This window comes from Lynx canadensis, chromosome D3 (genome assembly GCF_007474595.2).
Source record: "Lynx canadensis isolate LIC74 chromosome D3, mLynCan4.pri.v2, whole genome shotgun sequence".
Lineage (NCBI taxonomy): Eukaryota > Metazoa > Chordata > Mammalia > Carnivora > Felidae > Lynx > Lynx canadensis.
Window position 1 is genome coordinate 3,756,194 of NC_044314.2, and position 27,925 is coordinate 3,784,118.

The following is a 27,925-nucleotide window of genomic DNA, read 5'->3' on the forward strand; positions in this document are numbered from 1 at the left end:
CCTACGGTTTCAGGTTTGTGTAGAAAGCTCAAAGTCTTGAAGACCTCCTTTTTAAATGCATTTTTAAGCCATGCATTCTCTCCAACCCCAAAACTACTTCTTCCATTTATGTTTAAATATGATCAAGTGAAGTAAGACACACAGAGAAAGAAAAACACCATATGATCTCACTTCCGTGTGGAGTCTGAAAACCCGGCCAACGAACCAACCGAAACTCAGAACGGAGAGGCGGTTGCCAAAGACGGGGGTGGGGGTGGGGGGAAAAATGGGTGACGGGCTCAAAAGGTAGAAGCTTGCAGTTATAACATAACTAAGTCCCGGGGCCGTAACGTACAGCATGGTGACTGTAGGTGATACCACTGCATCGCATAGACGAGAGTTGCGTAAGGCAATAAACTTAGAAGTTTTCATCGCGAGAAAGAAGAATCTACGGTGATGGAGGTGGACAACACTTGACTGTGGTGATCAGTCAGCGGTATAGACATATACTGAATCGTTATGTATGCACCTGAAACGGATACAGTGCTGTATGTCAGGTATCTCTCAGTAGAAGAAAATGGGCCCCCTCCCACAGATGTTTTGACAAAACGTGATGGCACGTGTGAGCCCACTGCTTCTATCTGTTCAACTGGTGGAAGCCAACTACCCTGCAACACATCGTCAGACCGTCTTTACACAGGTCAGACAAACCTCGATTTTCGTATGATTTAAGAAAAATAATGACCGGTTATGGGTCAGCTTCTAAAGAGCTGTTGGCGAAAACACATATTGTTCTATGGACTCTGAAGAACCTTCTGAGCTTAATCCGTGTCAAGGTGAAGTGCCTTCTGTGTAGTCCATGCAGCCTTGTTCTAGACCTCTGCACATTCTTATCTGAACCCTGGGTCAAAGGCCTTAGGTTCTCAGCTCTGGAGTAAACTCACCTGAGGGACAGATCGCTGATGCGGGCTCTTGAAGGGGTTCTCCTCCCCAACCTTCTAACTCCCAACGGAGTGTTTCACCGTGTGCAGTCACCCCAGGTGACCAAATCTCATCTTCCTGGGGTGATCTTGTTTATTTTGAGATGACATTTGTTTTCCCGATGATACTAATTATAAATTAGCAACAGCAACCACAAATTTGGGACTTTTCTTCCACTTACAAGTCGAGTGATTTAAAGATAGTTTACATATATCATTTACTGGCTGTAAATGAGATCTGGGCGTGCTTTAAGGGGCCACAGTATAACGGCCTGAACAGAGATCGGGCCCCGAAGACAGCCACGGTGCTCTAGCTGAGCCGAGGGGAGCTGCGGTCCTTAGCTAACCCCTTTCTCTCCTCTATGATGTGTCATCTGTAAAATATGGGTACTGGCCACTCAGTTAAAGGAAATCGTAATTCATGTGAGGGGCGTCTGGGTGGCTTAGTCAGTTAAGTGACCAACTCTTGACTTTGGCTCAGGCCATGATCTCCCAGTTCATGGGATTGAGCCCCGCATCAGGCTCCACGTTGGGCTTCATGCTTCAGCACAGAGCCTGCTTGGGATTCTCTCTCTCCCCCCACCTCTGCCTGTCTCTCCCTCTCTCTCTCTCTCTCTCTCAAATCTAAATAAATTTTTCAAAAAAGCATTATAAATGAAAACATCAAGATTCCATTGGCCAATTAGAGCAAATAGCCAAAAATTTTTTTAAAAAAAATCCTTGTGTTCACAAAGAAAATGTCCACGTGGAAAAATGGTCATTGCCATGGCAATGGGAGTGTAAGCTGGTATAAAGTTTCTTCTGGTGGACAATTTGAGCATATGTACCAAGCCATACCGTGGTGCAGAAATCTCAGTTCTAGGTACTGGTTCTAAAGGGATAATCAGAAATATGGAGTAGAATGTTCTTTGTGCTCATTTCTAATAGTGAAAACTTGAAAGGAATCTAATGTTCCTTTCTAAAATTCTAACTGACGGAGACCTGATTAAATATAGTCCATCTCAGGAAGATGAGAAAGTTTTGGTATTTCATCAAATGGGAAAATACGCGTAATCTCGTGTCAGGTAAAGACACCAAAGTACAGGACTATGTTGAGCGTAATCTCTACGTTCTAGAAGCGCAGAAAAAAGATTGAGCTCTAAAATACCAACAGTGATTCCTCTTTAGATGAAAATGATAGTAAATTTTTATTTATTTTTTTGTGTTCCAAGTTTTCTGCAATGATTATATATTACTTTTTATTATAAGAATATAGTTACATAAAAAGTACAAATGCTCTCCAAATTTTACTCTTTGTCGCCTTTTAAGTTTACAAATCAATAGTTGGCTTTCAATGGTCCCTTCACCTTCAGAGAAATAATAATAAAGTGCATAACAAAGAACTTTGCCTTGGAAAGAAGCAGAAACCTATTTGTACACACAGGTTTCTGAAAATTCACAAGTAGTTTAGGCATGCTGTAGACCATTAACAGCTTTTCAAAGATCGCCAAACACAGGAGTGCGGGGGCAGAAATCTCAAAGTTTTTAATCGCTTCTCTTTTTGCCTACGACGCCTAAGGGTTTGTTTCTCGTACACAAACGAGTGTCGACCATTATTTTACAGGTTTTATATCTCTTTAAGTATTTGTGAAAGATCAAGGAACAGCCTCACCCAAACCACATTCTGAGGAGTATCTCCAACTTTTAACAGTCCCACACTTACAGGAACAAATATCTGATGAGTTCTTCAACCCAAGGTTCAAGCTGCAAATAGGAATGCAAAGTAGGGCTACGTTTGCATGTAGACGACATTAGCCTGACCGGACTGAAACGCAGGACGGCCGGGCCACTCTCCTTCTCCCCAGCCTCCCACGGCCTTGGGCCAGGGGGCCGGGCGGGTGGCCAGCTCTCTCGGGTCACTCAGGCCCACTTGCCTCCTACTACAGAAGATGCAGGCCTAGTCCCTGGGCTGAGAGAGGACCACGGGGAAGCAGAGAGCACTCAATGCCACGCGTGGGATCCGTCCCGGGGACATGGGTGATGGAGCAGAGGTGGGCATGCGTATTCAAATACAGATGAAGGAAGCGGAAATTTGAGGAAACCCTCAAATCAGAGGTAGCCAATTTCTTCCCGGGATCATTCAATCTATCGGTATTGATACAAATCGAGTTTCTGTGTTACTATGGAGACATGTTTTCAACTGAAGTTGCTACAAACTCGTAACAGACATTCTTTCAACTTCCTTCCCAGATCCAAGTGATCTGAGGTGGGCTGCAGCTGGAGGGGATCTGAAGAATGCCCGTTTGCTCAGGGTGGCTACGCCCATCCCTGTCCGTCAGGGCTACCCCATCACTCAGCCCTACTCTAGTCCCCATCCCAGAGGAGATGCCCAGCCCTTCTCTGCCACACCCCCACCTGGGGACCTGGGGCGATCACACCGGGGGCAGATCAAAGGGGGTGCTGGAGAGCTGAGCCCCAGGCAAAGCCTCTCTGGTTACGAGCCCAAGTTCTGTGGATCGCAAGCCAGGCGGCCTTGGGCAAGTCTCAGTGCCGAGCTGAGCTCTTCCTTTGCCAGCGAGGGTGGAAGGTACGGGACCCCAGATACAGGTGTGAGGCGTGAATGAGGTAACTCGTGCGAAGCACTCACAATGGCCCCTGGCACCAGGAAGTGCTCCCTAAATGGAACCAGGATGGCCATCTTCATCACTAGCAGTGGTGACAAGAGAACCTAGCATTCCATCCACTGGTCTGTGACAACCAGGGTGGACGACAAGATAGCGACATGACCACGAATTAGAAAAAGGAAAACATGAAGAAAGGAAAGCCCGAGTTCTGTGCCCAAGCCCCAGTGGTCAGGATTCAAGTGCAAATAGCCTCCAAATGTCTTAGCGGCTGCCGTTGGGGACCAAACCCAGCAGACCCCACCTGGGCCTCTGACCCCCCCCCCCCCCTTCACACCCCTGCACCCGCTCGGACTCCCACTACAGGGTGAATTCGCAGAATCACGAATTTGTGGGCCTGTGGTCAAACACATAGGACCTTCAAAGGATTTTTATGCGAAGACGCCACCTCCTGCCATAGGCCTCATTGTTATTCTTCTCGGTCACCCCTTGAGCCCAAAGTACATAATCACCCAGTAAGTGAACTGAAGTGTCTAAATGGCTGCAGCTCCTAAAAGACAGAGCTACTCACCAATGAAAACAGGCAGAAAAAAATGTAGCAAGCCTCCCCGGTGCTCTGGGCCTTGGCACCAAGACCACGCAAACATGGCGCCCTGACCGGCCCCGCCTCCTCTCAGCGGAAACCCCGCCCTCCCCTCCGGCTGCCTCTGAACAGAGCCCGGCCTCCTAACCTTTCTCGGGACGTAATTTTCATGAAAAGTTAAGCAAAAGGTAGTAGAAGCCGTCTCCCTGCTCACGTCCGTGAGTACTTCCGGCGAGAAGAGAGGCTGGGGGCCTGGACCTGTGACGTCCCACTGCAGGCGGAAGCAGTGAGCCCCAGAGAGACGGCTGGGGGGTGGGCCTGGCGGTCTCCCCGGGTGGAGCCCCTCGGTGCTCCGGGGGAACCTGCAGAACAACACCGGCCCCAAACGCTGGAGCCCCGAGCAGCTCAGCTTCTAAAAACTGCATTTCCAAAAGTGCAGAAACCAGGCTTTCCTCTTTGGAGCAACACGAAACTAGTTCCGAGGCCCCCCAGGGTCGTTGCTGCTACAGCAAGACCGGCCCTTCCACCCCCCACCCCACCAGCCCCCACCCACCCCGGGCCCCAAGTCCCTGGATTCACACTAAGGATAACCGTAAACATTTTTCAATAGTCCGTGAGGATCCTCTGCATGAAGGAGCTCAGTCCACGTATGTACACAACAGTCACCACTCAGTGGCTGAACTCAGCAACCCGTGGCACCCGGTAGCGTTAAAAATTTTAATTATCATTAAAAAAAAAAAAAACAACAGCGCAACACTTATCATCCGCATGAAGCGTGTCACCACACAAATCACGAAGTGATGACTCTGAATAGAATTTTTGTTGGTTGACTGCAGAAGCTATATACCTCTTGTTGCTAAAATAACATCTCAAAGGCAATATAATGACGACATGACAATGTATGTAAATCAAGAACTGCATGTGGGTTTTATTTTACATTTGAGAAAACAGTGGATTTAATTGTGTGAACCAAAATGGACTGTACAATATTAATGATAGAACATCAAAATGTATAATTAATAGTGCACTGCTTGCTTTGTTTTCATTTATTTATTTTTTGTCTGATATACATGCATCTGGAAAGATGCAGGTGCCGGTAAAATTCCTCTATTTAAATCAAGCTGCAGGAACTAAATTTTATTCAAAAATCGTGGTTTTACATTATATACACAGAAATTTAATATAAAATGACAATATAAAAAGTTAAAAGAGAAAGCATACAGCCAGAAGGTACAAAGAAAGTGGAATAGATTAAAATGGTACGATAATGTAACATACAGGGGTTTTTAAGCGGATGCTGGCAATTTACAAGGAAAGGACTCCGTTTGCCCCATTTTTTTTTTTCATTTACCAATGCAGCACGCTATAGAAAGGTCAGCTTATACCAAAGCTTACATTTGTAAATAACTATAAACTGCAGTATTTTACAGGAAAAAAGAAATAGCATTTTTACACATTTTTTAAATAATAGCTTGCATACTTTTTTGCCAAAAGTGGCATTTTTTTTTTTTTTTCAGCATCCAGAGGGTTTGGGCAGAGTGGCAACTCGGGATGTTTGGGGTGGTGGTGGCGGTGGGTTTTTTTGTGTGTAGTTTGGTTTGTTTTGTTCTAAATGTGTAAAGCTGTGGCTTCCTAACCCCATGAGTCCTAGACACCTTTCTATCTTCCAACAGCTGCATGCATGTTTCCTTCACAAACCAGTTCTGCATATAAAAGCTCATTTTTTAATTATTAAATAAGTTTTGTGTCTGACACAGCTTTTGATCTGAATGAAATGCCTTGAAGCCTTTTTTTTCTTTCCTTTTTTTTTTCTTTCTTTTCTTTTTTTTTTTTTTCTTTTTTTGAGTGAAAGGCACAGAAATGCAATTGCAGTCCTCAAAGGGTTAAACTTGACACTACTAGGTTCTATGACCTTTATTGTCATGGCAACTTCGTAATTTTAGGATGTCTTTTTGTCATTGTTATTTGTGTCTTTCTTGCCTGCTAAATAAATGTCTCTGAGTAGTGTGCCCCACTATTTCCTACAAAAGATAGCTTAACATCAAGAACAGATGTTGAAAATAAAGGTCAGACTTTGACTCACGGAAAAAGAAAAATAACATGCACAATCGGACAAAGAGCATATAAATATAACTACAAAATATGTGTAAGAAAAACCAAGGTCCAGACAGCCGGCTCGGCAACAAAGGGAAGGCTGATTTCGGAGGCTCAGCCGGGCCTAGTGCAGTACAAAGACGACATTTAGTGCAATGTGCCTCCGTCCCTTGCATACCTGGACGCTACTGTTTTTCCAACTCTGTCACATAGATCAGGTGGTCCTCCGGGGACTTGCCATGGGTCTTACTAAGGTGCAGTTTGACTGCGTGCTTGCTCGCAAAAGTCCGGTTGCAAAGCTTGCATTGGAATGTGGAGCCCAGATCGTCCTCGGCGGCCCCTACCGGGCCCAAAGCCTTGTTGGCCAGGACTTTTGAAACGTTCTGCTGTTCTTGAATCTGATTTAGTGGCAGCTTGGAGAGATCCTTCAAGCTGAAGCCTAAGTGTGTTTCTAGGTGATTTATGTACGTAGAAGCAGTTCTGAACTGAGAGGCACAATCGTTGCAAAAGAAAACAGGATGTCCTGTGTCCAGGTTCTTCAGGAACTTGGTACCCCCTGTCCTCCTCAGCTGGTACTTCACGTTGGCCAGCCAGTGGCTGATGGTGGTCATGGACAGCCCGGTGAACTTGGAGATGTGCACCCGCTCCTGGGGGCCCAGGTCCGCCATGATGTACTTCCCTTCCGGCGTCTCCCGCAGGCTCGAGGCAAACTGAGCCTGCAGGATGAGCAGGTGCTGGGGGTTCCAGTTGGACTGCCGCCCCTTCCTCTTGTGCACGGGCGACAGCTCGTCCAGCGCTTCCTCGAAGCTGCTGCCGTCGGCGTCCGACTTCTCCGACACGGTGGAGGGGGTGGAGGACTTGGGGGTGAGCCGGCCCGTGAGGTTTTTCACCATGTCCGAGATGTCCATGAGGGCGCTCTCCCGGAGAGGCGACGCCACGGAGTCGGCCGCGCCGGAGACCAGGGGCTTGCTCTTGGACTTGGTCAGGTCGATGGGCTGGTCGCTGTTCTCGTAGTAGTAGCGGTCGATGGCGTCGGCCTGCTTGGCGGGGGTGGCGGGGTAGACCGGCTTGTCCAGCATGCTGTTGCTGATCTTGTACAGCATGGCCAGCGGGTCCAGCGAGGGGCTCGCGGGCTTGGACACCTTGCCCAGGTGCGTGTTCATGATGGACTGCAGCGCGCTCAGCGGGTTGATGAAGGAGGGCTCGGGCGAGTGGTCCGTGATGATCCCCAGGTTATTACAGCCGTTGGTGACTTTGGCCCTGAGCGGCTCGGTGCCGTTTGGGGTGTGCGCGTCCAGCACGCCCTCCTTTTTGGCCTTCCCCGCCTCCGCCTCGGGGCCCTTCTTCTGCTGGACTTTGCCGCCGCTCTCCTCCGCTCGAGGGAAGTCCTTGTTCTCTTTGGCCACGGGGGACACGGCCTTGGCCGGGGAGCCCTTCTCCCGGTCGGCGGGCCTCTCCTCCTTCTTCACGCTGACCTTGCCGGTGACCTTCTCCACCAGCTCCTCCATGGCCGACACGTTGCTCTTGTGCGGCGGGGGCGTGAGGCTCCCCGGGGAGTGCAGGAGCGCGCTGTGCTCCGACGACAGCGACTTCACGCCCCCCGCGTAGGACGGCTGCATCTGCACGCTCTGCACGGCCGGCAGCGGCTTCACGGTGCCGGGCAGCTGGTAGGCCGCGTGGATGCTGGGGTAGCCGCCCCACGAGGGTGCGCCGTTCTGGGCTTTGCTGATGGCCGTGGACACCGTGTTCTCCAGGGACTTGAGGATGTCCACCCCGCCCTTGGGGCTGTCGTCCAGGTCCTCCTCGCGCAGGTACCGATACAGGGCGGTGGGCTCGAACTTCTCGGCCGCGTCCTGGCTCTCCTCCTTGACCTTCTTCTCCGCCTCGCCGGCCGCCGGCGCCTTCTCCCGCTCGGGCTCCTTCTTCTCCTCGGCGGGCGAGGACGCCGCGGGAGAGTCGGGCTGCTTCTTGACGTGGGAGGCGGGCAGCCGCGTGTGCGTGGTGGGCGGCAAAGGGATGGACTGGATCTTCTCTTCCACCACGGGGTCCAGCGCCAGCTGCTTCCCCTTCTTGGAGGCCGAGGTGGTCACCTTGAGGAAGTGGCCGGTGACCATCATGTGGGCAGTGAGCTGCTGCAGGGTGTCGTGGGAGCTGCCGCACTCCATGCACTTGAGGATCTGCGCCTTGCGGGCCTCGAACTGCCAGGTGTAGCTGGCGCCGTTCTGGTAGCCGTAGCGGTTGTTGGGCGTCACGTAGGGGTTGGCGGCCTTCTGGTCCTTGGCCGACTCGCCCAGCGCCGCGTCGGCGGCCAGCCCCGCCGGCTCGGGAGAGCACGGCGACGCCAGGTCCTGCAGAGCGCGCTTCTTGGTGGAAGGGACCAGTTTGGCGATGGCTGGTACTGGCTCCTTCAGAGGCACTTTCTGGTAATGCTTGGTCTTGATCATGTGGACGCTCAGGTCCTGCAGCGACTCGAAGGAGTGGCCGCAGTACATGCACTTGAGCACCTTCTGCGCGTCCTCCTTGCCTTCCATCTCCATCAGCGAGCGCTTCCTGGGCTTGGACCACCGCTTGGTCTTCTCGGAGTCCTTGTCCCGGTTGTCGTCGCGGTAGTGCCCCGTCTCGTTCATGTGCACCGTCAGCTCCACCAGCGTGTCGTAGGCGGCGCTGCAGTCCCGGCAGCGGAACTTGCTGGCGCCCGTGAACACGGACCCGTAGAGCTTGTTGTTCTGCCTGTAGAGCTGCACGGTGCTGAAGAGGCTGGGCTCGGGGAGCAGCCCGTAGGAGGACGTCTGCTGCAGCGTCTTGGCCAGCGCGGCCTGGTGCCAGTCGTAGCCCGAGCCGCCGCTGCCTCCGGTGCCCGAGCCCGAGCCCGAGCCCGAGCTGGGGGTGCTCGCGGTGGTGCCCGTGGGCCCCGCCGTGCTGGTGGGGGGCGTGGGCGCGGGGGTGGAGCTCTCCTTCGGGCCCACATCGTTGCTGCTGGTGGTCGAACCGGACTTCTTCAAGTCCAAGGCGAGGCTGGACCAGCAGGACTCGGAGAACAGGTTGGCATACACAGCCTTGATCTGTGCCAAGCTGTCCTGGGGGTAGGAGACGCCGTCCGGGCCCTGCGGATCCTCTTTGCCCTCTCTGGAGGAAGAGCTCTTGAAATGGACCAGCTGGTCGCTGTTCTCACTGAAAGGGGACCCGTAGCCCGCGTCCTGATTCGTCGCGGTGCTGACCGGGGAGTTCTGGTAGCTCTGGGCTTCTTTGATCTCCGCTTCCTCGTTGCACACGTACTCGCCGTCCTGGACGTCCAGGGACAGCCCATCCTCCTCCACGGCTTCTTCATCTATCTCTGCTGCCTTTAGTTCTTCCTCGGGAACATAAGCTAGGAGAGAAAAATGAAACACGGTGAGGGGAAATCAGTCATCTTCAAGGACGCGGCCTCCCCAGCAGTTAGATGGTCTTTAAAGAGAAGTTTCTCAGCCAAGCTCCCAGGCCACGCTTTACGGAAGCAGCCGCTTACGGCTCCGCGGCGGAACCCAGGTTTCACCCAGGACGACGTCCCCCCTCCCGAGTGAATACATTTGCGCCGAAGGGGCCTCTACTAAAGGGCCAGCAGCCGCCCCCTTCTTCGAGACGTCAGTTTGGCCGTCACAGCGGGGGCCGCAAGGGGAGCCTGGCCCCCTCCTCCCAGAGGCTCTTGCTTTCCTAAGTGATATGCGGGTCTGTTACGCCTTCCCACCCGGTGGGACCCGGCTGTCGGCTTTGAGGGCAACATATTCCACAGACAGGATCATATGGTTTCCATAAATAAAAAGCCTCCTCCGCGGCAAGCGATGAAAATACTCTCAGCCTCACTACAAAGAACCACACGTCGCGCCACCAGCCCCCTGCCTGGACAAAGCCGGCGTCACCCGCAGGGGGACCCCAGAGAGTGTGCCAAGCAGCATCGCCTACAGGAGTCTAAGGCGGAGACGACCCACATATCTGGTGACAGATGAATGGAGGAACACAATGTGTGTATATGCACACTGGAATATTATGCGGTCTTAAAGAGGAAGGAAATTCTGATACCCGCCATCGCGCGGACGAACCTGGAGGACGTCATGGTGAAGGGAGATCAGCCAGACACAAAAGGGCGCGTACTGTCTGATTCCACTGATATGAAGCACCTATAACAAGTAGTCAAATTCACAGAGACATGACGGTAGAAGGTGGTTTCCGGGGGCACAAGGGGGGAGGGGGGCCGGGGAGTTAGCGTTTCGCGGGGAGCGGAGTTTCGGCTTTTGGGAAGACAGAAAGTTCCGGAGACGGATGGCGGGGATGTGGTTGCCTGACAAGTGTGAATGCACTTAGTGCCACTGAAGCGTCCGCTCAAAAATGGATTAAAACGTTCACTTTTACGCTACGAACCTTTTACCACAATAAACACATTTTCTTTACATGTTAACAAAGCCAGTGGAAATGCTACAACAGAGTGACTCCTTGGGCTGATGACGTCATTTCCCAGAGGAAACTACGGGATGCGGACAGCTGTCACGTGAATGAGAAGGTTGGAGGGCACATAAATCATTAGATGAAACCTGATTTTTTTTACTGCGGGACATTTTAGATCTTTAACATGTGACCTATCTCGTTAATTCTCAAGGGGAGCTAACTCTATGTACCGCCTCTTATTTGACCAAAATACATTTATTTGTATTTTTATTATTATTATTTTTTTTTTTAGGAAACAACTAGCTGAATGAGTCCTCCGTCCACCTCTTGGGAAATTTGGGCTTAAGACGTTTTCCAGGAGGCCCCTAGTAAAATGCGCCGCTATGATGCGAGAGGGGTGTCTCATTAAATCTGATCACTCTTTATCACCTTATCAGAGCCCGATCCTCAGGGAACGTGGCATTGAACACACGCATTTGCAGGGACGGTTGATAGGAGAGACCGAGAACATCTCGGCTGCCCGAAGGGCGGACGCGGGGCGGGGGGTGGCAGGAAGTGACAGGACAGTGTCAGCACCTGCAGACAGGGGGCTTCGGGTTGGGGCAGCCACGCGCACTTCTGGGCATGTGCACACAGGCACGGGGAACACGGCGGAATTGGTCACGTGGACCCTGCAGAATCCCTGCACGCACCAGACACCGTGGGCCATCCCGCACGGGGGGGGCGGGGGGGCTGGCATCGAGCAACCTGAGCCTAAGCGTTCACGTGTTTCACAGCTGAAGTTCACGCGAAGAGCGGTCCGCTAACAGCCCCGGGCGCTATGGTTCCGTTAATGCTGTGCGGCCAGCAGAGAAAATGAGCAGTAGGGCAGGGGCTGAGGTTTACTACAGGCACGGGCCTCTGCATGGCGCTCCAATCCTACGCGGCCCTCCTGTGAAACGTAAACCTCATAAAACTGAAACAACAACCCCTCCCCCAACCCCCAAGATTTCCAAGTTGGACGTCGCCTTCATTTGCTGTATCATTAGTAAGGGTTGAGGACCATCCAGGGCTCTGAAGGTTTGAAGCTCCCACCCCCGGCCAAGGGTCCTAGTTTATGAAGCCTCGTCACCTGGGCCCCAAGGTCCACCCCTGCGGGTTCTGATGGGGACGTCTAAGACCACGAAGCAGTCCGGGCGGGGCAGAGTCCGTTTGAAGATGCGGGCCCCAAGTCCCGCAGGTGCTGGCCTGACTCTAAGCTGTCCCGAAGCAGCCCCAGGGGCACCCCCGTAGGCGGCTGCACGCACCAGGGGCCGTGGCAGGCAGCTGCCTCGTGGACCTGGTCTGTCCTCTTTGAGGAAACTAGGGTTCACACCCTAGCAACTAATGAAAACTAATTTCGGGGCGCCTGGGTGGCTCAGTCAGTTGAGCGTGCAACCTCGGCTCGGGTCCTGGTCTCACAGTTCGTGAGTTCGAGCCCCGCCTCGGGCTCTGTGCTGACTGACGGCTCAGAGCCTGGAGCTGCTTCGGATTCTGTGTCTCCCTCTCTCCCTGTCCCTCCCTCCCCCACTCACGACCTGTCTCTCTCTGTCTCTCAAAAGTAAAATAAACGTAAAAAAGATTTTTTTAAATAAATAAATAAAACTAATTGCAAGGAAAGGTTTCATCTGAACCAGTTTGGCTCGGCCTGGGAGGCCCATCACCGTGGGTCTGCTTCCTGGATCACCGGTCAGCTGGTCTGTCTCCATCCCTGGACGGAAGCAAAGCCACCCCCTGCCTACCCCCGGGCTGGCACCCAGCAGCATGTCTGAATAAATAAATGACTTCCGTCCCAGGTCTGCAAACCCAGAAATGGGAGGTGCCACCATAACACCGCTACGGTTCGTTCAGCACCCCCTGGTCCCCACAGCAGACCCATTCTGGGTCTGGAATGGTATAGACACAAGGAGGCTGGCACCTGCCTGCTCCCTCGGGCACAGGTTTCACCCCCTCCCCCGGGCACCCCCACCCCCCGACGGCGTGCAGTATCCGGGGGCCACACTCCATCCCAGGTCGTCCTCCTCCTGGGGCAGTCCAGTCTACACTGGGAAGTTCCTGGGTTGAGCTCAAATGAGTTCCGCTGACAACTCCACATGCCCCCAAGCAGCAATTGTCAGGTAGAACCACACAGAACAAACCCCAGCCTCTTCCACAAGGAAACCCTCCCAAGGTATCATTTCTGAATGAGCCCTTCCCTCGGCTGGGATACCCACGTCTGCTGTTCTCCAGGAAGCGGGTGTTGGGGAGGGGGGATCCCTAATGTGCCCACCCGCCTGGAGCTCACGGGAAGGGAGCCCCAGCATGCACTAAGGGGAAACCCGGGATCCTACCCACTCTCCCTGCCCCGGGCTCAGCATGCCCACCTTGCCAGCATCCCTGTGGGGAGGCAGCTTCAAGGTCCCTCCTGCCCCAGCCACAGCCCTGGGGACGGCACACGCTGACCCTGCTGTCCCCAGACCAGGGCACCGGCCGCCTCCAGCCACCCCCTCCCGTTGGTCCTGCCAACTGGACGGCGGTCTCTTTCAGGGGATCCCACCTGTTCCGTGAGTCCCCCCAGCGCACATGTCTAGGACCACCGAATCGATGCCCCCCGCCCCCCGGACAGACCCGCTGGCCACAGGCCCTGACAGGGACGGTACGTGAAGGCTGGGCTTGCACGTCTGCAGAGTGAGCTGTGTCTGGCACACAGAAGGAGCTCCAATTGCTGCCACATGAATTTGTCACGGTGTGAGTGTTCCAGACACTCCCAAGTCAATTACGTGCAAACAAAACGTTCCTCCTGCCCCCTCCCCAAGTAACAGCGCGCTCACCCCCGAATTAGGACCCCCCTGAATCACCTGTTACTGAACCACCCCAAACAAAACAAGTCACCCACTCCGGAGACACAGCCGTTGTCCCTGTTCTCAAGCCCGGCATCCAGCGCTGCCCCCGAGCTCAGCAATCCGGACCCCACGCCAACCACCTGCCGCTGCAGCAGCCTTCCAGCCAGGCCACCCCGCTTCGTCCCGCAGCCCGGGGACCCCGCCCTGGCCATCCCGGAGTTAAAATCTCCATTAAAGTCACGTCCTACACGGGGGCGGGGTGGGTACAAATCCCCACGTGGGCCCCTCCTCCTGCCACGCGTCCAGCCCCGGGTGGGACCCGGGCCCAGACAGTGCCTCCCCGGACCTCGTGAACACTTATCCTCACGGGGAGGCTCAGATGTCGCCTCCGTCGTGACGCCCCTCTTAATCCCTGCCAGAACCCACTGTTCCCCGAAGAACTGAGAGATGGTTACTCGCCTGTCCTCTTAGTGAAACCTCAACTTTCAGCCCGCGGACCCCGCCAGGAGGGGCGTGTCCACACTATCACCTCGCCGCACCCCACGAGCCCTCAAGGCAGCATCACTGAGATGCCTGCTTTGCAGATGGGGAAACCGAGTCTCTGAGAAGCTGACCAACTCCCGCAAGGTCACGCGGGGAAGAAACAATGCGGCATTCAAATCTGGGTCACCTGACACCCGGCCACCTCAGAACGACGCTGCTCTCCTTCCTCAGCGTCCCAGTGCCAGCGAGCACGTCCAGTAACTGCTGTGAGCGGGACCGACCCCAAGTATTCCGTAGGGAGTATCAGAGCACCTCTTCTGTGCCCGTCGTGGGGTGTGACCGACAGAGTCACAGCCAAAGAAGTCAGATGTCTGAAATGCTGACACCCTTAGGCCGCGCGTAATTGTACTCGGGGACGGACAGCCACGAACACGATACGAAACACAGAAAAGGCTTTCTGCACAAAGATGTCCTTTATATATTATTCCATACACAATCCCCCACGCTCTGAATCTCCAACAATAAAAGGTAATTAAGTGGTTTGTAGTTGATCCCCACAATGCACAATCATTCAAACATTAAAAAGTGTCTTGGAGCCCCTGGGTGGCTCAGTCGGTTAAGCGTCCGACTTCAGCTCAGGTCATGAGCTCATGGTTCGTGGGTTCGAGCCCCGCATCAGGCTCCCTGCTGACAGCTCAGAGCCCAGAGCCTGCTTCAGATTCTGTGTCTCCCTCTCTCTCTGCCCCTCCCCCGCTCACACTCTGTCTCTCTCAGTCTCTCTCTCTCTCTCTCTCTCTCTCAAAAATAAACATTGAAAAAAAATTTTTTTAAGTGTCTTTAATCACATGGAGAGTCATTAAGTGCAAACAGCAAAGGACAAAACTGTATACACAGTACAAGGGAAAAGTTCTTTTCAAAGAATGTTAATAGTGGGTTTTTTTCTAGATAAAGAATATATGGGTTATGTTGAGTGACGTGGCTCTTGATAAATATCTCTACCTTCGAAACCTTCTTCTGTGTTTTCACCTCAACAAACAAGGATTAGCCATCCCTCTCTGTTCCTGGAACGAAACAGCAGCGGCAAACCTTCCGTGAGCACCTGACAGCCGGAAGCCAGACCCGGGACCAGGGGTTCCAGGAAGGGCAGGGCCCAGCCTGGGGGCAGAAATGTGCAAAGGCCTTTGTTAATTGTTACTTTTCAAACATTTTTAACAAGTAGAAGGGGGCAGGCACGTGAGGGGTGCAGGTGGTATCTGGGTTCTGGTAGGAGGGATGCCAGTGGCCAGGACCATCTTCCACACCCCCCTGCGTGTTCCCTGTCCCACCTTCTCCTGGAGGGGGCTGCAGGTCCCAAGGAGGGGCCTAGGTGGCAGGCCTCCCCAGCGGCCCTCAGCCCTCCAGCTCAGCGGTCATCACGCTGCAGGACCTCAGCCTTCGGCCCGCACGCTCTCTGTCCCGTTCTAGAACGTTAAGGTGACACTCCACCACCGGCTCGTCCAGCGTCCCAGTCCTGATAAGTTGATACTCCCTGCTATCACACTCTTCTTCCGTTGCTCTAGCCCGTTGACCTATTCCCTGAAGGAGTTAACTTTCCAACGCTAACGTATGTGGGGCCCGAGGAAGCGTGGACCCAGAGGGGCAGCTGGGGGCCGCCTGCCCTGTGCCCGCATCGTGACACCCTGCGGACCCCAGAGGTGTTTTCCTGCTCCGCCCTAGGATAGGACAGTAAAATTAGCTTGTGGAGAGAACACGTCCCCTGGAGCAGGTAATCTGCATTCTAGTGGCCCTCCAGTCAAACCACAGGTAGGGGCGCTCATGGTCACCTGAGAACACAGACGACGGGATGGCCATAGCGTAACAGGGGCGAGGGATTCAATGGCCACGAAGACGAAGGTGTGAGGGAGCCCATGGAATGTTCCAGAGTGATTCTGTGAGCCATCAGCCAGCCTCCTTTACCCCTCTGCCCTCCATTCCAAGAGCTGAGTGGGCTCCAAGGCCCCAGCACTAACGGTAACAATAGACACAGTAACAATTACCAGGGCATCACCCCCTGCATGCCCACCAACGGCCAGCACCCACCAGCACTTGACCCCTGATCTTCCAATCCTCTCCATCTAACTGCTGGGCAGCTGATGAATGGGCCTGCCTGAGGCTCCCCCAGGGTCAGGGCTGGGCTCCAACCCTCCCCGCCTCGCCTACAGACCTGCCCTTTAAAAGCAATGCTCGAGCCCCCCAGGCGACCCCCCAACGGCTCCTGCCTTCCAAATCTGGGCTCAGGCCAAGGCCACTCACATCCCAGGGTCAGAGCCATCAGAGTGCTCTAAAACCTACTGAGTTTCATGTAAGAGTTTGGACCTGAGGAGGACGAGAAGGCTGGGTCTTGCAGGACAGGGTTGTCCTGAAGACGGAAATTCTCAGACCACACCTACCCCACGGGGCCTGAAAAGACCAACCGAACATCGGGCTTCAGCATTGGGCAGGGAAGGAGGCCTTTGGTTTTGCCACGTCTCTAGCAGGAGGAATGGGCTAAACTACTTTTCAAGACAAGGCTCCCTGAGCCACATCTATGACACATGGCAGGTGCACGGAGCGACCCTGGGTGTGTACAGGGGTGACTGAAGGATGAGTGCCCCAGGCAGCCTGAACCTGGAGGCCGGGGCAAGTGGGTACGGGTGACATTCTAGCTGCTCATCTCTACAGGGTCCAGGCCAATGAGGCCACCATTGTGGACAGACCTCCATCATTATCGCGACAGGAGGACAGATGTGGGGAAGGGACAGACTGATGAGGCATCTCGGAAGCAGCCCCAGCCCAGTCACCTATGGACAGTGCGGCCCCCACACGCTCACCCACTTGTCAGGGCCTCAGTTTCCCCAAACCGCATCCATGGCAACTACTGGTGTCTTTGGGGGGGAAGGGGTTCTAGGAAGCGCTCATGGACACGGCAGCCGTGATCACTGAGCCCAAGTCTGTGCCTGTGGGTCCCGCCGCCTCCGCCTCAGGTCCTGCGGATGCAAAGCAAACTAGCAAATGCGCACGGAGGGACCGTCCCCCTACGCTGGGCCTAAGAGGCACCCCTGCTTGGTCTCGTGCCTCTCAAGCTGTCACTAACCTCTGAACAATCAGAACAAAATAAGGGTTTGTCCCACTGAGAGCCGACCCATCACTGGCCTTCATCGTTGGGTAGATGGTGCACTTAGCAATCAGACTCCAAATTCACACCAGGGGATTATTCGGGAAGTGCGGTCTTTAACTTCCGCGTTTTCCAGGCCCCTCTGTCTGCCCTTCAGTAGTCTCCCTGACACCTACTCCTTCCAGAGGAAGGAAGGGGGGTGGGAGCTCGAAGGGAGCAGAAGGGGGCTCTTGATTAGCAGCTCTTCCCGAGGCCGGTGCAGGATGTGGGGGGCGGCGGCGGTGGGGGGGAGCAAATAAACAAGAATCAGTCTGGGAGACTTTGCTGTTTATCCAAGGTCTTTCCCTCCTTAGCGCGCATAATCGAGAGTTGGCTGTGAATGAGGAAAATGGATATTTAAAAGTGACAACTATCAAACAGAGGTCTCATCCCTGCTTGGTTACAGGCTTCCAGTAAATACCAAACTTTGCTATCGTATTGCCACCTGGTGAAACTATACAATCCTACCAAATTACACGTCTATCTACATCCAACTGGGTTTTAGACCGGCAAATGTGATATCCATGAGCAGATGGCCATTATATCAAAATACATTTACTCCAAGGGGCCAATTCACAAACGGGTCTCACACACACCTACGTGATAAACGTACAGCTGCAATTCATCGTGGGGTCTTGCAAAACACACTTTCTTCCAAATTTATAATTGATCACTTGTAAAGTTACTTCACCTCTGTTACGAGCAGAGCAGGTGGTTTCGATGAAAGGTAGAGTACACTGGGAAATAAAAAATGCAGAGAAAGCAGATATAGGTAAGAGCTCGTTCCTTCCTACTCTGAAACGGACACTAAAGTACAAGCAGGATATATGTTAATTTACGAACATACGTTCTGATTTTTCGCAGGAAGATACTCTGCCAAGCAAAGCTGAAACACCACTTCTGCTCTCATGTGATAGGAGCAAAAATTTTTCTATCACTCTGGCAGATTTTAATTGCCTGGTACCAATCATTAATGTACTGGTCTGCAAAACCATCTGATTTATTCCGGAATTGTTTCTTTATTTAAAACCTGCTAGAAGCCATTTTTAAGAACTGCAGAGTCCGTAAATAGAATGGCCTGTCATTTGTATCCATCTCTTCATTCTCATTAGGAATCCACAGGTAACTTCCTTCACTATCATTTCTTCTTTTCCTCACGGTCCCCGAATGCAATGTCGAGTTCGAAGAGGAAGAAGAAACCCCCTTTTAAGGCTCCTCCCAGCCTCCCAGTGGCACGCCAGGTCTTAGCCTTCCATCCAGAGCCACAATAACGGCATAACACAAAGTAGGGCTTAGACCTGAGTAATGAGACCGCAAACCTTCACCAGTTTTCAGTGACGTCAAGAAGGAAAAATGCACGAGAACCTTGCAAAATTAGAAGAGAACTTAAAATGATGCGAGAAGAGTAAGAAGTCAATAATTCTTCCACGATCCTGGGAAAACACACACCTTTCGCCACCACTGGCCAATAGGTTCACAAACTATGCTAACGTTCCCTTGGTCCATCGCCAACAGGTGCACACCCAGTGCCACGCAGGGGGGATCCCAGGCCTCCAGTCACTGCCTCCGCACCACGGAAGGACGACGCCGCTCTCTGGCAGTCGGACCAGCCTGGGCTTACAAACCCAACATCCGCAAGCCACGCCCAGAACGCTGGGTTCCAACCTGGTACGATCTGACCACCGACACCAGAAAAGACTTCCATCAGATAGGGTCAGGTTCATCCTCACGGATGACGTCTGCAAGTCAGGAGGGGAGACTCGTACATGGAATCTCTCCCCAAGTGGCCGAAACCAACAAAGACGTGTAAGTCAGCTCAAGCACCTGTTGGTTCTCGGACTATCCGCCATATACACGAGCTGGCATGGCGAACCAACAGCGAATGTGACATCCGGTCACTTTGCAGCATTGCACGTGGTGCGCCCTACAGTTCCTCAACCAAGTTTTCTGCTACCGAGTCAACTCCCGCAGACCTTCGCTCCTCAGGGGTGTCGGAGCACGGAAGTGACACACGATAGAGAGCAAGGGCTCCACGGTCTCTGAACCCCACCCAGGGCTCATGTCTCGGGAGTGTGTCCGTTTCGAACCCAGCATCTTATTCTCGCAAAGGCACGGGGTGAGACAGGAGAAACAGGAACTTCAGCTTTTGGGGGATGGGGGCACGGAGGTCATCAGGTGCGGGGACACACCCACACGGACTTGAGGACATGGGTGACGGGCAGACTTTTAACAGAAAGCTAGGGGAGTTTTTCTCCTTAAGTCTGCTATGGCCAGATGCAAATGATGTGCCCCTGTGATTCGCCACCACAGCACCCTGCTGCAATATCCCACATGAGAATTTCCACACTTGATTGGAAGCTCAACACAAGGTCACACAACACCCAACTTCCTGGAAAACCCCTTAATGACCACAGTGGTGACTGGAGCAAAGGGACATCCACACGGCCACGACAGAAAGCATCCTTCTCTCATTAAAACAGTTGGGTTTGTTTCTACTGTTACCATTTAGTTCTCACAACTGCCTTCCTAGATGCCTTCGAAATTTTTCTTACCGAGGCAGAGAGAGACTGACTCGTAAAAAGTGCCGAGTTCAGGCAATTATTTGCCATCACCTTTTGTTTTCACTGCAAGCTACAACTTTCTGAAGATCTATACGGGTACAGATGTGCCAAAATACAGTATTTGCGGAAACTGTTATTTCTAGTGACGAAACTGCGAGAACAATACAGTTCGCCAGGTGAATGAGTGTGATTTCTTGGCCTATGAGACTTTTATGCGAGCAGCTACTGTTTCACAGGAAACAGAGTCAGCTCCACGGCACTGCGTTTTCGCCACGAAAACCCCCACCCTCAGCGCCGCTCCCTCCCCTGCGCCTTCACCCCCCACCCCGCGGAAATCTGATGAATGACTAAGCTGGGGAACGGTAACCGCAGTATAAAACTCTCCTCTCACCATCACTTACAGAAACAAGTGACATTTCTCCCCGTCAAATGAAACAAAGACTCCAAACCATCCTCTGCCACCTCTTTTTGTGTAAAAACGGCCTTGCCATCATCCCCCCACCCCCCGCCGCCCCTTCCCGAGTCCGGCACGCGGTGTGGAGTGTGATGGTCTGGGCACACGCAGTGGGTCCTGCGGTGCCTGGGAGAACACGCCCAGCAGTGGAACAGAACGTCGGAACGAGCACACGGCGGCACCTGCGCGTGCGTGCCTGCACCTGTGTCTGTGTGCAGGTGTGTGCATGCGTGTGCACGAGCGTGCGCATGGGTGAACGGATAAAAACTGCACGGGCCTCTTCGTTCCCCAAATGGGAATGAAACACCCAGATCCTATGGTTAGATTTCATTTAAAAAGGAAATTAAATCTTGCTAATATTTTTTGTCATAAAATGGGCCTTCTGGATGCCAGTGTGTCCCTAAAGATGTGCTGTCATCTTAAGCAACACGAAATTCTGTGCATTCTAATGCAAGTGGACATAAGGCAATGTATACGGCCCCTGTTAGGGTTTAATCTGATGTCAACAATGTGCGCCCTGACGGCTGAAAATGTAAAAATACACACGCGTTGTCCGAAAAGATATTTTCATCTCAAACTGTAATTATACACTGAGGCACAAACACCTTATCTTTGGCAAATGAGATAAAAACGATATTTCTCATATTGTAGCCCAACATTCCAAGAAACATCCTTGTTTCTTTGAAGGAAACACAATTTGCTCTATTCCACGGTCATTTTAAGGATGGTGAGAAGGGACAGCTGTATTTGTTTTTTAAGGGCTAAACGGAGTGAAGTTCCAAATTCCCTCGAGTCTTAATACCACTGGCTGTGAGCAATTAGGTTTGGAGCCCCCCAGCCTGCCCCTTCATCTCTACCCCAATTACACACTATGGAAAGGTGTTCTCCCGAACCGCCCCGCGCTCTATTCCACAGGAGACGAACGCTCCGGGACTCTGCCTCCTCGCTATCCCTGCCCCTCCAGAAGATGAACCCAACTGGGGTGCCTCATTTGGAAGAGCTGAAACAACAATAGAAGGCAGGCTTTGCCTTGAACCTGGCTTGCTTTCTAAAAGTCAGCTCCGAATCTGTGCTTTGGATTATAGCGGGTTACTCGGAATGCCCGCTCACACAACGTGCAAGCACCCACCCGTATCCGTTCTACTTGGTGGCAAAACATCCTGATATAAAGCAAAGGATGTGTTCTTTCAATAAACGATGCTCAGCTCTTGCCACGCCCCCAGATGCAGATATCTGGAGTCATTCTGGTGTTGGCATTTCATATAACAGGCTAGCTGACTACTGTCTCCACCTTGAGCCCACTTGGATTTTAAGTAATGTCATCTAACTTGGAGGAAGGTAGTGATCCTGGCAAACACAGCATACACATTCAGCATTTTAGTATGAAAATACATTGAATAATCCACGTTCACATACTTGAATTGACAAGGACATTACGGGACACTTGGCACAACTGGGTTTTTTTCTCTTCCTGGAAGACTTCATGCTTTCTCTAGACGCAAAGTAACGTGCACGGGGCACCGTGAAGAGGAAGGGAGTGCCGACTCTTCAAAACGTGAAATAGCACCAACAACTCAAATAAAATGGCTTCTTCGCATGGCCGCCTGAGGATGCACAGTCACTTTCTAGGCAAAGAGAAAACCACTCAAAAAGCAGATCATTTACACTGACGGAGAAATGAAGAAAACACAGTCCCTTTGAGGGTTTGAGATCAGGTTCCAAGAGGCATCGCAAGACCACCCTTGGGTTTCGGCGGACGAAGACCACCCCTGCTGGCCGTCCGACAGAGAGGGCTAAGGGGCCCTGGCCCTGCTCGCCCCCCCTCGGCCCCTCGGAGCAGAGCCCGGTCACGAGCAGAGGCGGGCGTGGGGGCCAGGCTGCCTTGTGCCTCGCGGCGCTTCGGCAACTGCGATCTCCGAGATTTCCTTGCCCTTCCTCTTGCATCTGACGCACTACCCACGCGGGCATTCTCATTAGGCCTCCACCACCAAAGGGAGTGGAAATGAACCAGCCCAGGCCCCTCCCCGCTCCGCTCTGTCGAGATGATTTCATCGAAATGTTCATTTTCATCCCTGCCGGCAACATTAGAATGGAAGTATTTAACCTGTTTCCATTACTTATACAAATTGCCATTCTGGGGTAGGACAGATGTTAGAATCACGCCGCATAACTGACTTCCATACATTCTTTACAGGAAGCGTGGGGAGACGGAACGCCGCTGGATCGTATCATCCAGGCTCAAGAAGGTTCTGTTACCAGACTCATTAACTTTGCACATCAGCATTTCACCTGCTTTCTTCATGAAAATTCCCAGGCTAGTTGGGCTCATTTAATTTGGAGAAGGAACCCTTTGTCAGCGATGATGTTTTGATCAGGTGCGCTACGAGAGTGGGGAGGGGCGAGGCGGGGGGGGGGGGAGGAGGTGGGGAGAAACAAGAGTGGGGAGAGGGAAACAACCTTGTCGAAAATGTTACCTTTCCAACATGAATGATGAAAGAGAAGTCAGTTAAAGACGCTGGTACTCAAAGATGGCTGTCACTTCACATAGACACTGGCACAACTCACCTAGACAGGTGACACTTTGGTGGAAGCAAAATCCTGCTGCATTATTGAGCACACCGGGGAGGGGGTGCAGGCAGACTGCAGGCCCGGGGTGCCTGGGGCACCCAGAGAAGTGAATTCGGCAGGTGAAGGGATTTCACTCTTCATCTGCATCCTTAAGTGGAGCTGGAGATAGTCCCCTGGCTAAACGGATGGAAGAGGCACCGGAGTCACAGTCTAGGTGCGAGCCCCGTGCATTCTTGACATCACGTCTCCCCGAGATCCGAAGCAGAGGCTGGAACGATGCTCCATGTAATTAGGGGGGGGGACTCAGGGCCCTTGAACTCGTCGTTACTTTCCTTCTCAGAAATTTACCGTAAATAGCAATTCCTAGTCGGTCTGAGGACACTTCCTCTCCGATCTCTGGCGAAGGTCGTGCGTGGCGCCCCGAGTCTGCCCAGAGACCACACCTCTCGGTGCCTTGGCGGCAGGTGGGATTCTTGGAGAACACACAAGCTTTGACAATTTCTAGGAAAAGGTTTTAAGATAAAAGATTCGCTCGTGGTGCAACAAAACAAATTCTGTTCCAGCTGTTCCCACAGGACCGCCTTTCTCACTAAGAGCAGCTAAATAAAGGAAACTCAACTCCTGACTTTGTAGTTCCCGTGTTTCTCTCTTCCTCTCTGTCTCTGTTGGTTCTGTCGATGAAACCGCTTGGAAAGAAGTGCTGGGCATGTTGAAGTTATTGAGCAAAGAAAGGGGAACGAAAATATCCAGAGGGAGAAAGAAAGGCAGCAGGTAGCTATGGGAGAGGACTCCAAGTGGAAATTAGCAAAGCCAAGTCACGTGCAGAAAAAAAGGATGTTGACCGCTAACAGTTCTCAAATACCCACAACATAGCTTGAAAAGAAAAAAGTACGCACATATGAATGCATTCTCCCGTAGAAAGGGAGAGAGCCTGCCATGATCACCAGAAGCCTTTTTTTTTTTTTTTCCGTGACAACACTGAAATCCGGTCTCAGATAGGAATAAAATAGATTCTGAGATAATGATCCACCTGGATAGGGAGCATGACTTTTTTCAGCACACCGGAAATTTATTTGGGAGGATTAGTAATATACTATTATTTTGAAAGAACTGATTTGCTTGTTCTTGGGTAAACATTTCGTACCCACAGAATGTCTCCTCAACCAGCGATATGCGTTGGGTTAAAATGTCCTTGACTAATAACAGGTAGTAGGAGCCCTTTCTCTGGACCAGATACTATCTTCGGTGCTCTGCATTTATTAATCGAGTTAAGCCCTCGCCAACAATGAGGGGAAAGCCTACTATAACTATGACTTCCACATGGGGAAACCGAGGCACAGGGATTCCGTGGGCTGCCCCCGGACGCGTTACCAGCAGGTGGCCTTTCCCGGCAGTCTGTTTCAGAGCCAGGCTCCTGACATGCACCCATATTACCGCACACGGAACCATTTCTATCAGCAACTATAAGCGGCATGGGTTTAAAATGAATCCTGTCTTCAGAATATGCTGTTTGTAAAATCAGATCTTTATCTACATGAAGGTCAGCAGAATTGCTCCTGGGCAGTTCCGCCTGAAAGTTGTGTTCATCTGTATCAGCCGTGACAGGCTGCGGGGAGAGCCTTTCCGGGACTGGCATCCGCCAACCCCCACCCCCCCCCCCCCGGCCCCCAACCTCCGGAATCCACTTGCAGCCACACTGACCCAGGCTGGTCACAGAGGCAGAGGGTAGGAGGGTGTGGCCAGGGGCTGGGGAGAGGCACGGGAGTTAGCCTTTCATGGGGACAGCGTTTCGGTTCGGGAAGGTGGAAAGTGCTGGAGATTGAACAACAGTGTGAATGCCACTGAACTGCCCACTTCAACACAGTTAGACTGGTAAACCTTATGTTGTGTGTATTTTACCATCATGAAAAAAAAGCAGTGGGGGGGTGGGGGGAGCCGAAAAGAAACAAAGAATCTGTTTCTAACCAGGCCCACCCAGGCTCCTTCTAGCAAGCCCCCTCTCTGTGCACCCAGGGCCTCCCTACCGCAGAATGGGTTCTGCACTGCCACCTGGCCAGGCCTCGGGGGACCCCCCTCCCCCGACCTGTGCGCAGGTCACCGGGGGCCAAGCGATCTGTCGTCCTGATGAAGAGTGCAACCACATCCTTGCGGACCTCGGCTCCTAGCAGCTAGCATGGCAGCTGAAGCAAAACAGTTGTTCAATAACGACCGGCTGGAATAATGAATTAAAGAACAAGCAGACCCTAGATTTAATCCAAAGCCAATCAATGTAGATGAACGCACTGAGGACGTTGCTTTGTTCACACAAACGGTATAAATTTCTACGTGGCCCAGTCACCCGGGAAGGTACACCTCGCTGTTGCGGGGCAGAAATGACTTCGTTTGTCAAGCTCTAGTACAAAATGCCCGTTCGGAAACCTGAAAAAACAAAAACAAACACACAAACAAAAAAAACGCGCACTAACACGATGTGTGGCAGTCGGGATCAAGACTCCCTTTCGTCAATCAAACACACTTCCTCAAAAGTTCTGACGGCCCTAATGATTCGACTGTGCGTCGGAACAACATATCAACAGGGATCATAAAGGAAAGAAAATGGGGTGGAAAAGGGAAAAAAACACCGCTCCGAAATCCTGTCTCAGAAGATCCATCTTTCCTGAGCTGTGCCTCCCGTTAAATCAGTAAGAATATCTGTCAGAGATGTCCTGCTACACCATTTGGCTGATGTCAAACCTAAATAAACCAGATCAGAAAACCAGCAAGTGGCAGGAGAGAAACGGATGGGCGCAGTGCGGTCCTCCCGTAACTCACATGGTCTGCTTGCTGATTTTTGGGGGAGGGGAGGGGGGCAGCGGTGGCAATCACCACAGTCATTTGCGGTACTAATGTCCAATTCAGCTTCCCTTCATTCCCCTGATTTAGGTGGTCAGAGTGGTTCCGTAGCCGACACGGGGAAGCTGTACTGTTTAGCAGGCTGTTTAATGGGAAACTGGCAGTCTTATTTCTTTTCTAGATTTGGTTTGTCACTAGGTCTCCATTACATGCCACTCAGCTTTGAAGTCTTTGGACAGGACTAATCAAAAGATGTCATTTGACCTACACAGCATGGCAGAAACTTGGAGAAGTCTCATAAAGCGACACTCTGGCTGTAAATAAAATGACATTATTATTTCCTCTCTCCTATCATGTAGAAAAGCCAATTATGGTAATGCACTGCATGTCAATGGAAATACAGCAATCTTTTTGGAGCAGCGACTGCAGGCATCAGTATCGCAACTCTCCTTCCTGGGAAAATCTGCCCATTGGAAAATGAAGAGGAAGGAGGTGATAGATGTCTTCAAGACGGTTAATAAAATCCCGGACAGCCAAGAAAAGCGCAAGTCAGCAAAACAACTGGGAAGTGCAAAATGCAAACTGTTAAGTTCCCAAATTATCTGCTAATGTAATCGTCAGTGATTTATATTCCGGCCCCGCGATGGCCAGCAGCACGTCGCGCATTTCTGGGTGTCTGAGTGACAGGAGAGGCGATTCATGGTACTAATAAGCCCCTTCATGCCCACTCCTCCTTGAGGAAGCCAACTCTGGTGGTGGTGGTGGGGGGGGGGGGTCTACACTTGTCCCCCCGCGATGCGATGCGGCCTGGAAGTTACAGCCCCAAGGTGCAGTCCTGCCTGCCCCGTGTCTCCGAGACGAGGGAGAATGAGGTGCATTGTTTTAGAATGGCCATCAGATGCACTTCCACGCGTGCAAAACGCCCCCCCCCCATCTTTCTCCCACCCAAGTCTGTGTCAGAGCCCAACAGGCATATGAAAGGTCCGCCCTGCTTCTGAGAGGCGAGGGCTCATCTGCCTCCCTTCTTGACCCGCTTCACGTCCCTAATAAGGGACAAGAGCATCCTTCAACTGGAGGCGACCACTCGCCAGCCGTGCTCATCTGCTGGCAGAGGGGCGCCTGGCCCCTTCCCTCCTTTCTCCTCTCCGGGCCGCACGTGTTCCCCTAGCGCAGAGGCAGGAAGCTCCCCCCCGGCCTGCGTGCACAGACGCCCTGCCCTTGTCAGCCTTGGAAGCCACGCGCAGCCCTGTGTCTCCTGGCCTCCCGGCTCCACGCCCCGCCGCCACGTCCCGCGCCGCGTGGCAGCTGGACCCCTACGGCGTGCGCGTGCCACGGGGTCCCCTGGCTTCTCGGGCCGTCGCGCGTGTCTGAGACGCTGGCGCCAACTTGACTTTTCCGCGGGCGTCGTGTGTTCAGAACGCGAGAAGGCAGCTTCCGATCAACCCCGGGCAGGACCGGGGGTCGAGCTGCAAGGTAACACGAGGCTTCCTCCGGGGGAAGCGCTCGAACGCTGCCGTGCCCAGGCTGCGGTGTCCGTTTTCGGAAAAAAAGAGGACCGTGCGGTCGCCGTCCACTGGAATCAAGGAAATAAAGGGATGCTCGGAGCCGCCGGAGCCAACGGCAAAAATAAAAACTTTTTGGCTACGTCAGAAAAGTTTTAAGTGGTCTGATTGGTTTGGTGTAAAAAAAAAAAAAAGAAATCAATCGTGACAAGTCATTTCTGAAACACACACTGCCACCCCGTCTTTTCCCCCTGCAATTTAGTCTGGGTGCACGACGCTGCACAGATGAAATTGAGCGGCTTCGTCAGATTTTTGTAACTTTAAATAATATTCTTTATGTCAACACCGCCAGGGGCTTACATCTGTAAGGCTCTGCGTTGCACCGAGCCCGTGCACAACGGTCCCTCCCGGACGCAGGGCACGCGTCCTGCCAGCGGACAGACAGCAGCCCGTGACTGTACTTCTGGACTCAAGCACCCTGAATCGCAGCCTGCAGACAGGAGCCAAAAGAAAACCCAACCGGCCGACTTTAGTCCCACTTTTTGGCTTTCAAGGGACACCCTTCGGTTGCAACAGAATATAAGCCTGAGACTTGTTTCTCCTCTCCCCCTGGTGTTCTTCTCGAGGACAGTGGTTAATACTATTATTTCTACATGCGAGCTGGGTCTCTGGTCATCAAAACTCCAGTCGAGGTTGGAACGCAACTCAGCCCCGCACAGCTGCCTCCCCGTTACACAGACCCTGTGTTCAGTTCACACAAACAACATGCAAAGGAACTTTGAATTCTTACTGATGCACGGACGCCCCATACAGTCTATGATCCGTAAGTCAGCCTATGGCTTTTCCGGTCCTGAGGGC

General features: G+C 52.5%; 1 protein-coding gene across 1 annotated transcript in view; it reads right to left on the reverse strand.

The window, feature by feature from the left end:
• Positions 1-5,046: 5,046 nt before the first annotated feature.
• The window catches only part of TSHZ1 (teashirt zinc finger homeobox 1), a 73,649-nt gene continuing 50,770 nt past the window's right edge, over positions 5,047-27,925 (reverse strand). Inside the window, exon 2 of the mRNA XM_030336062.1 lies at positions 5,047-9,603. Within this exon, the coding sequence (XP_030191922.1) occupies positions 6,422-9,603 (3,182 nt within the window). The 3' untranslated portion in view covers positions 5,047-6,421. The remainder of the gene's footprint in view (positions 9,604-27,925) is intronic.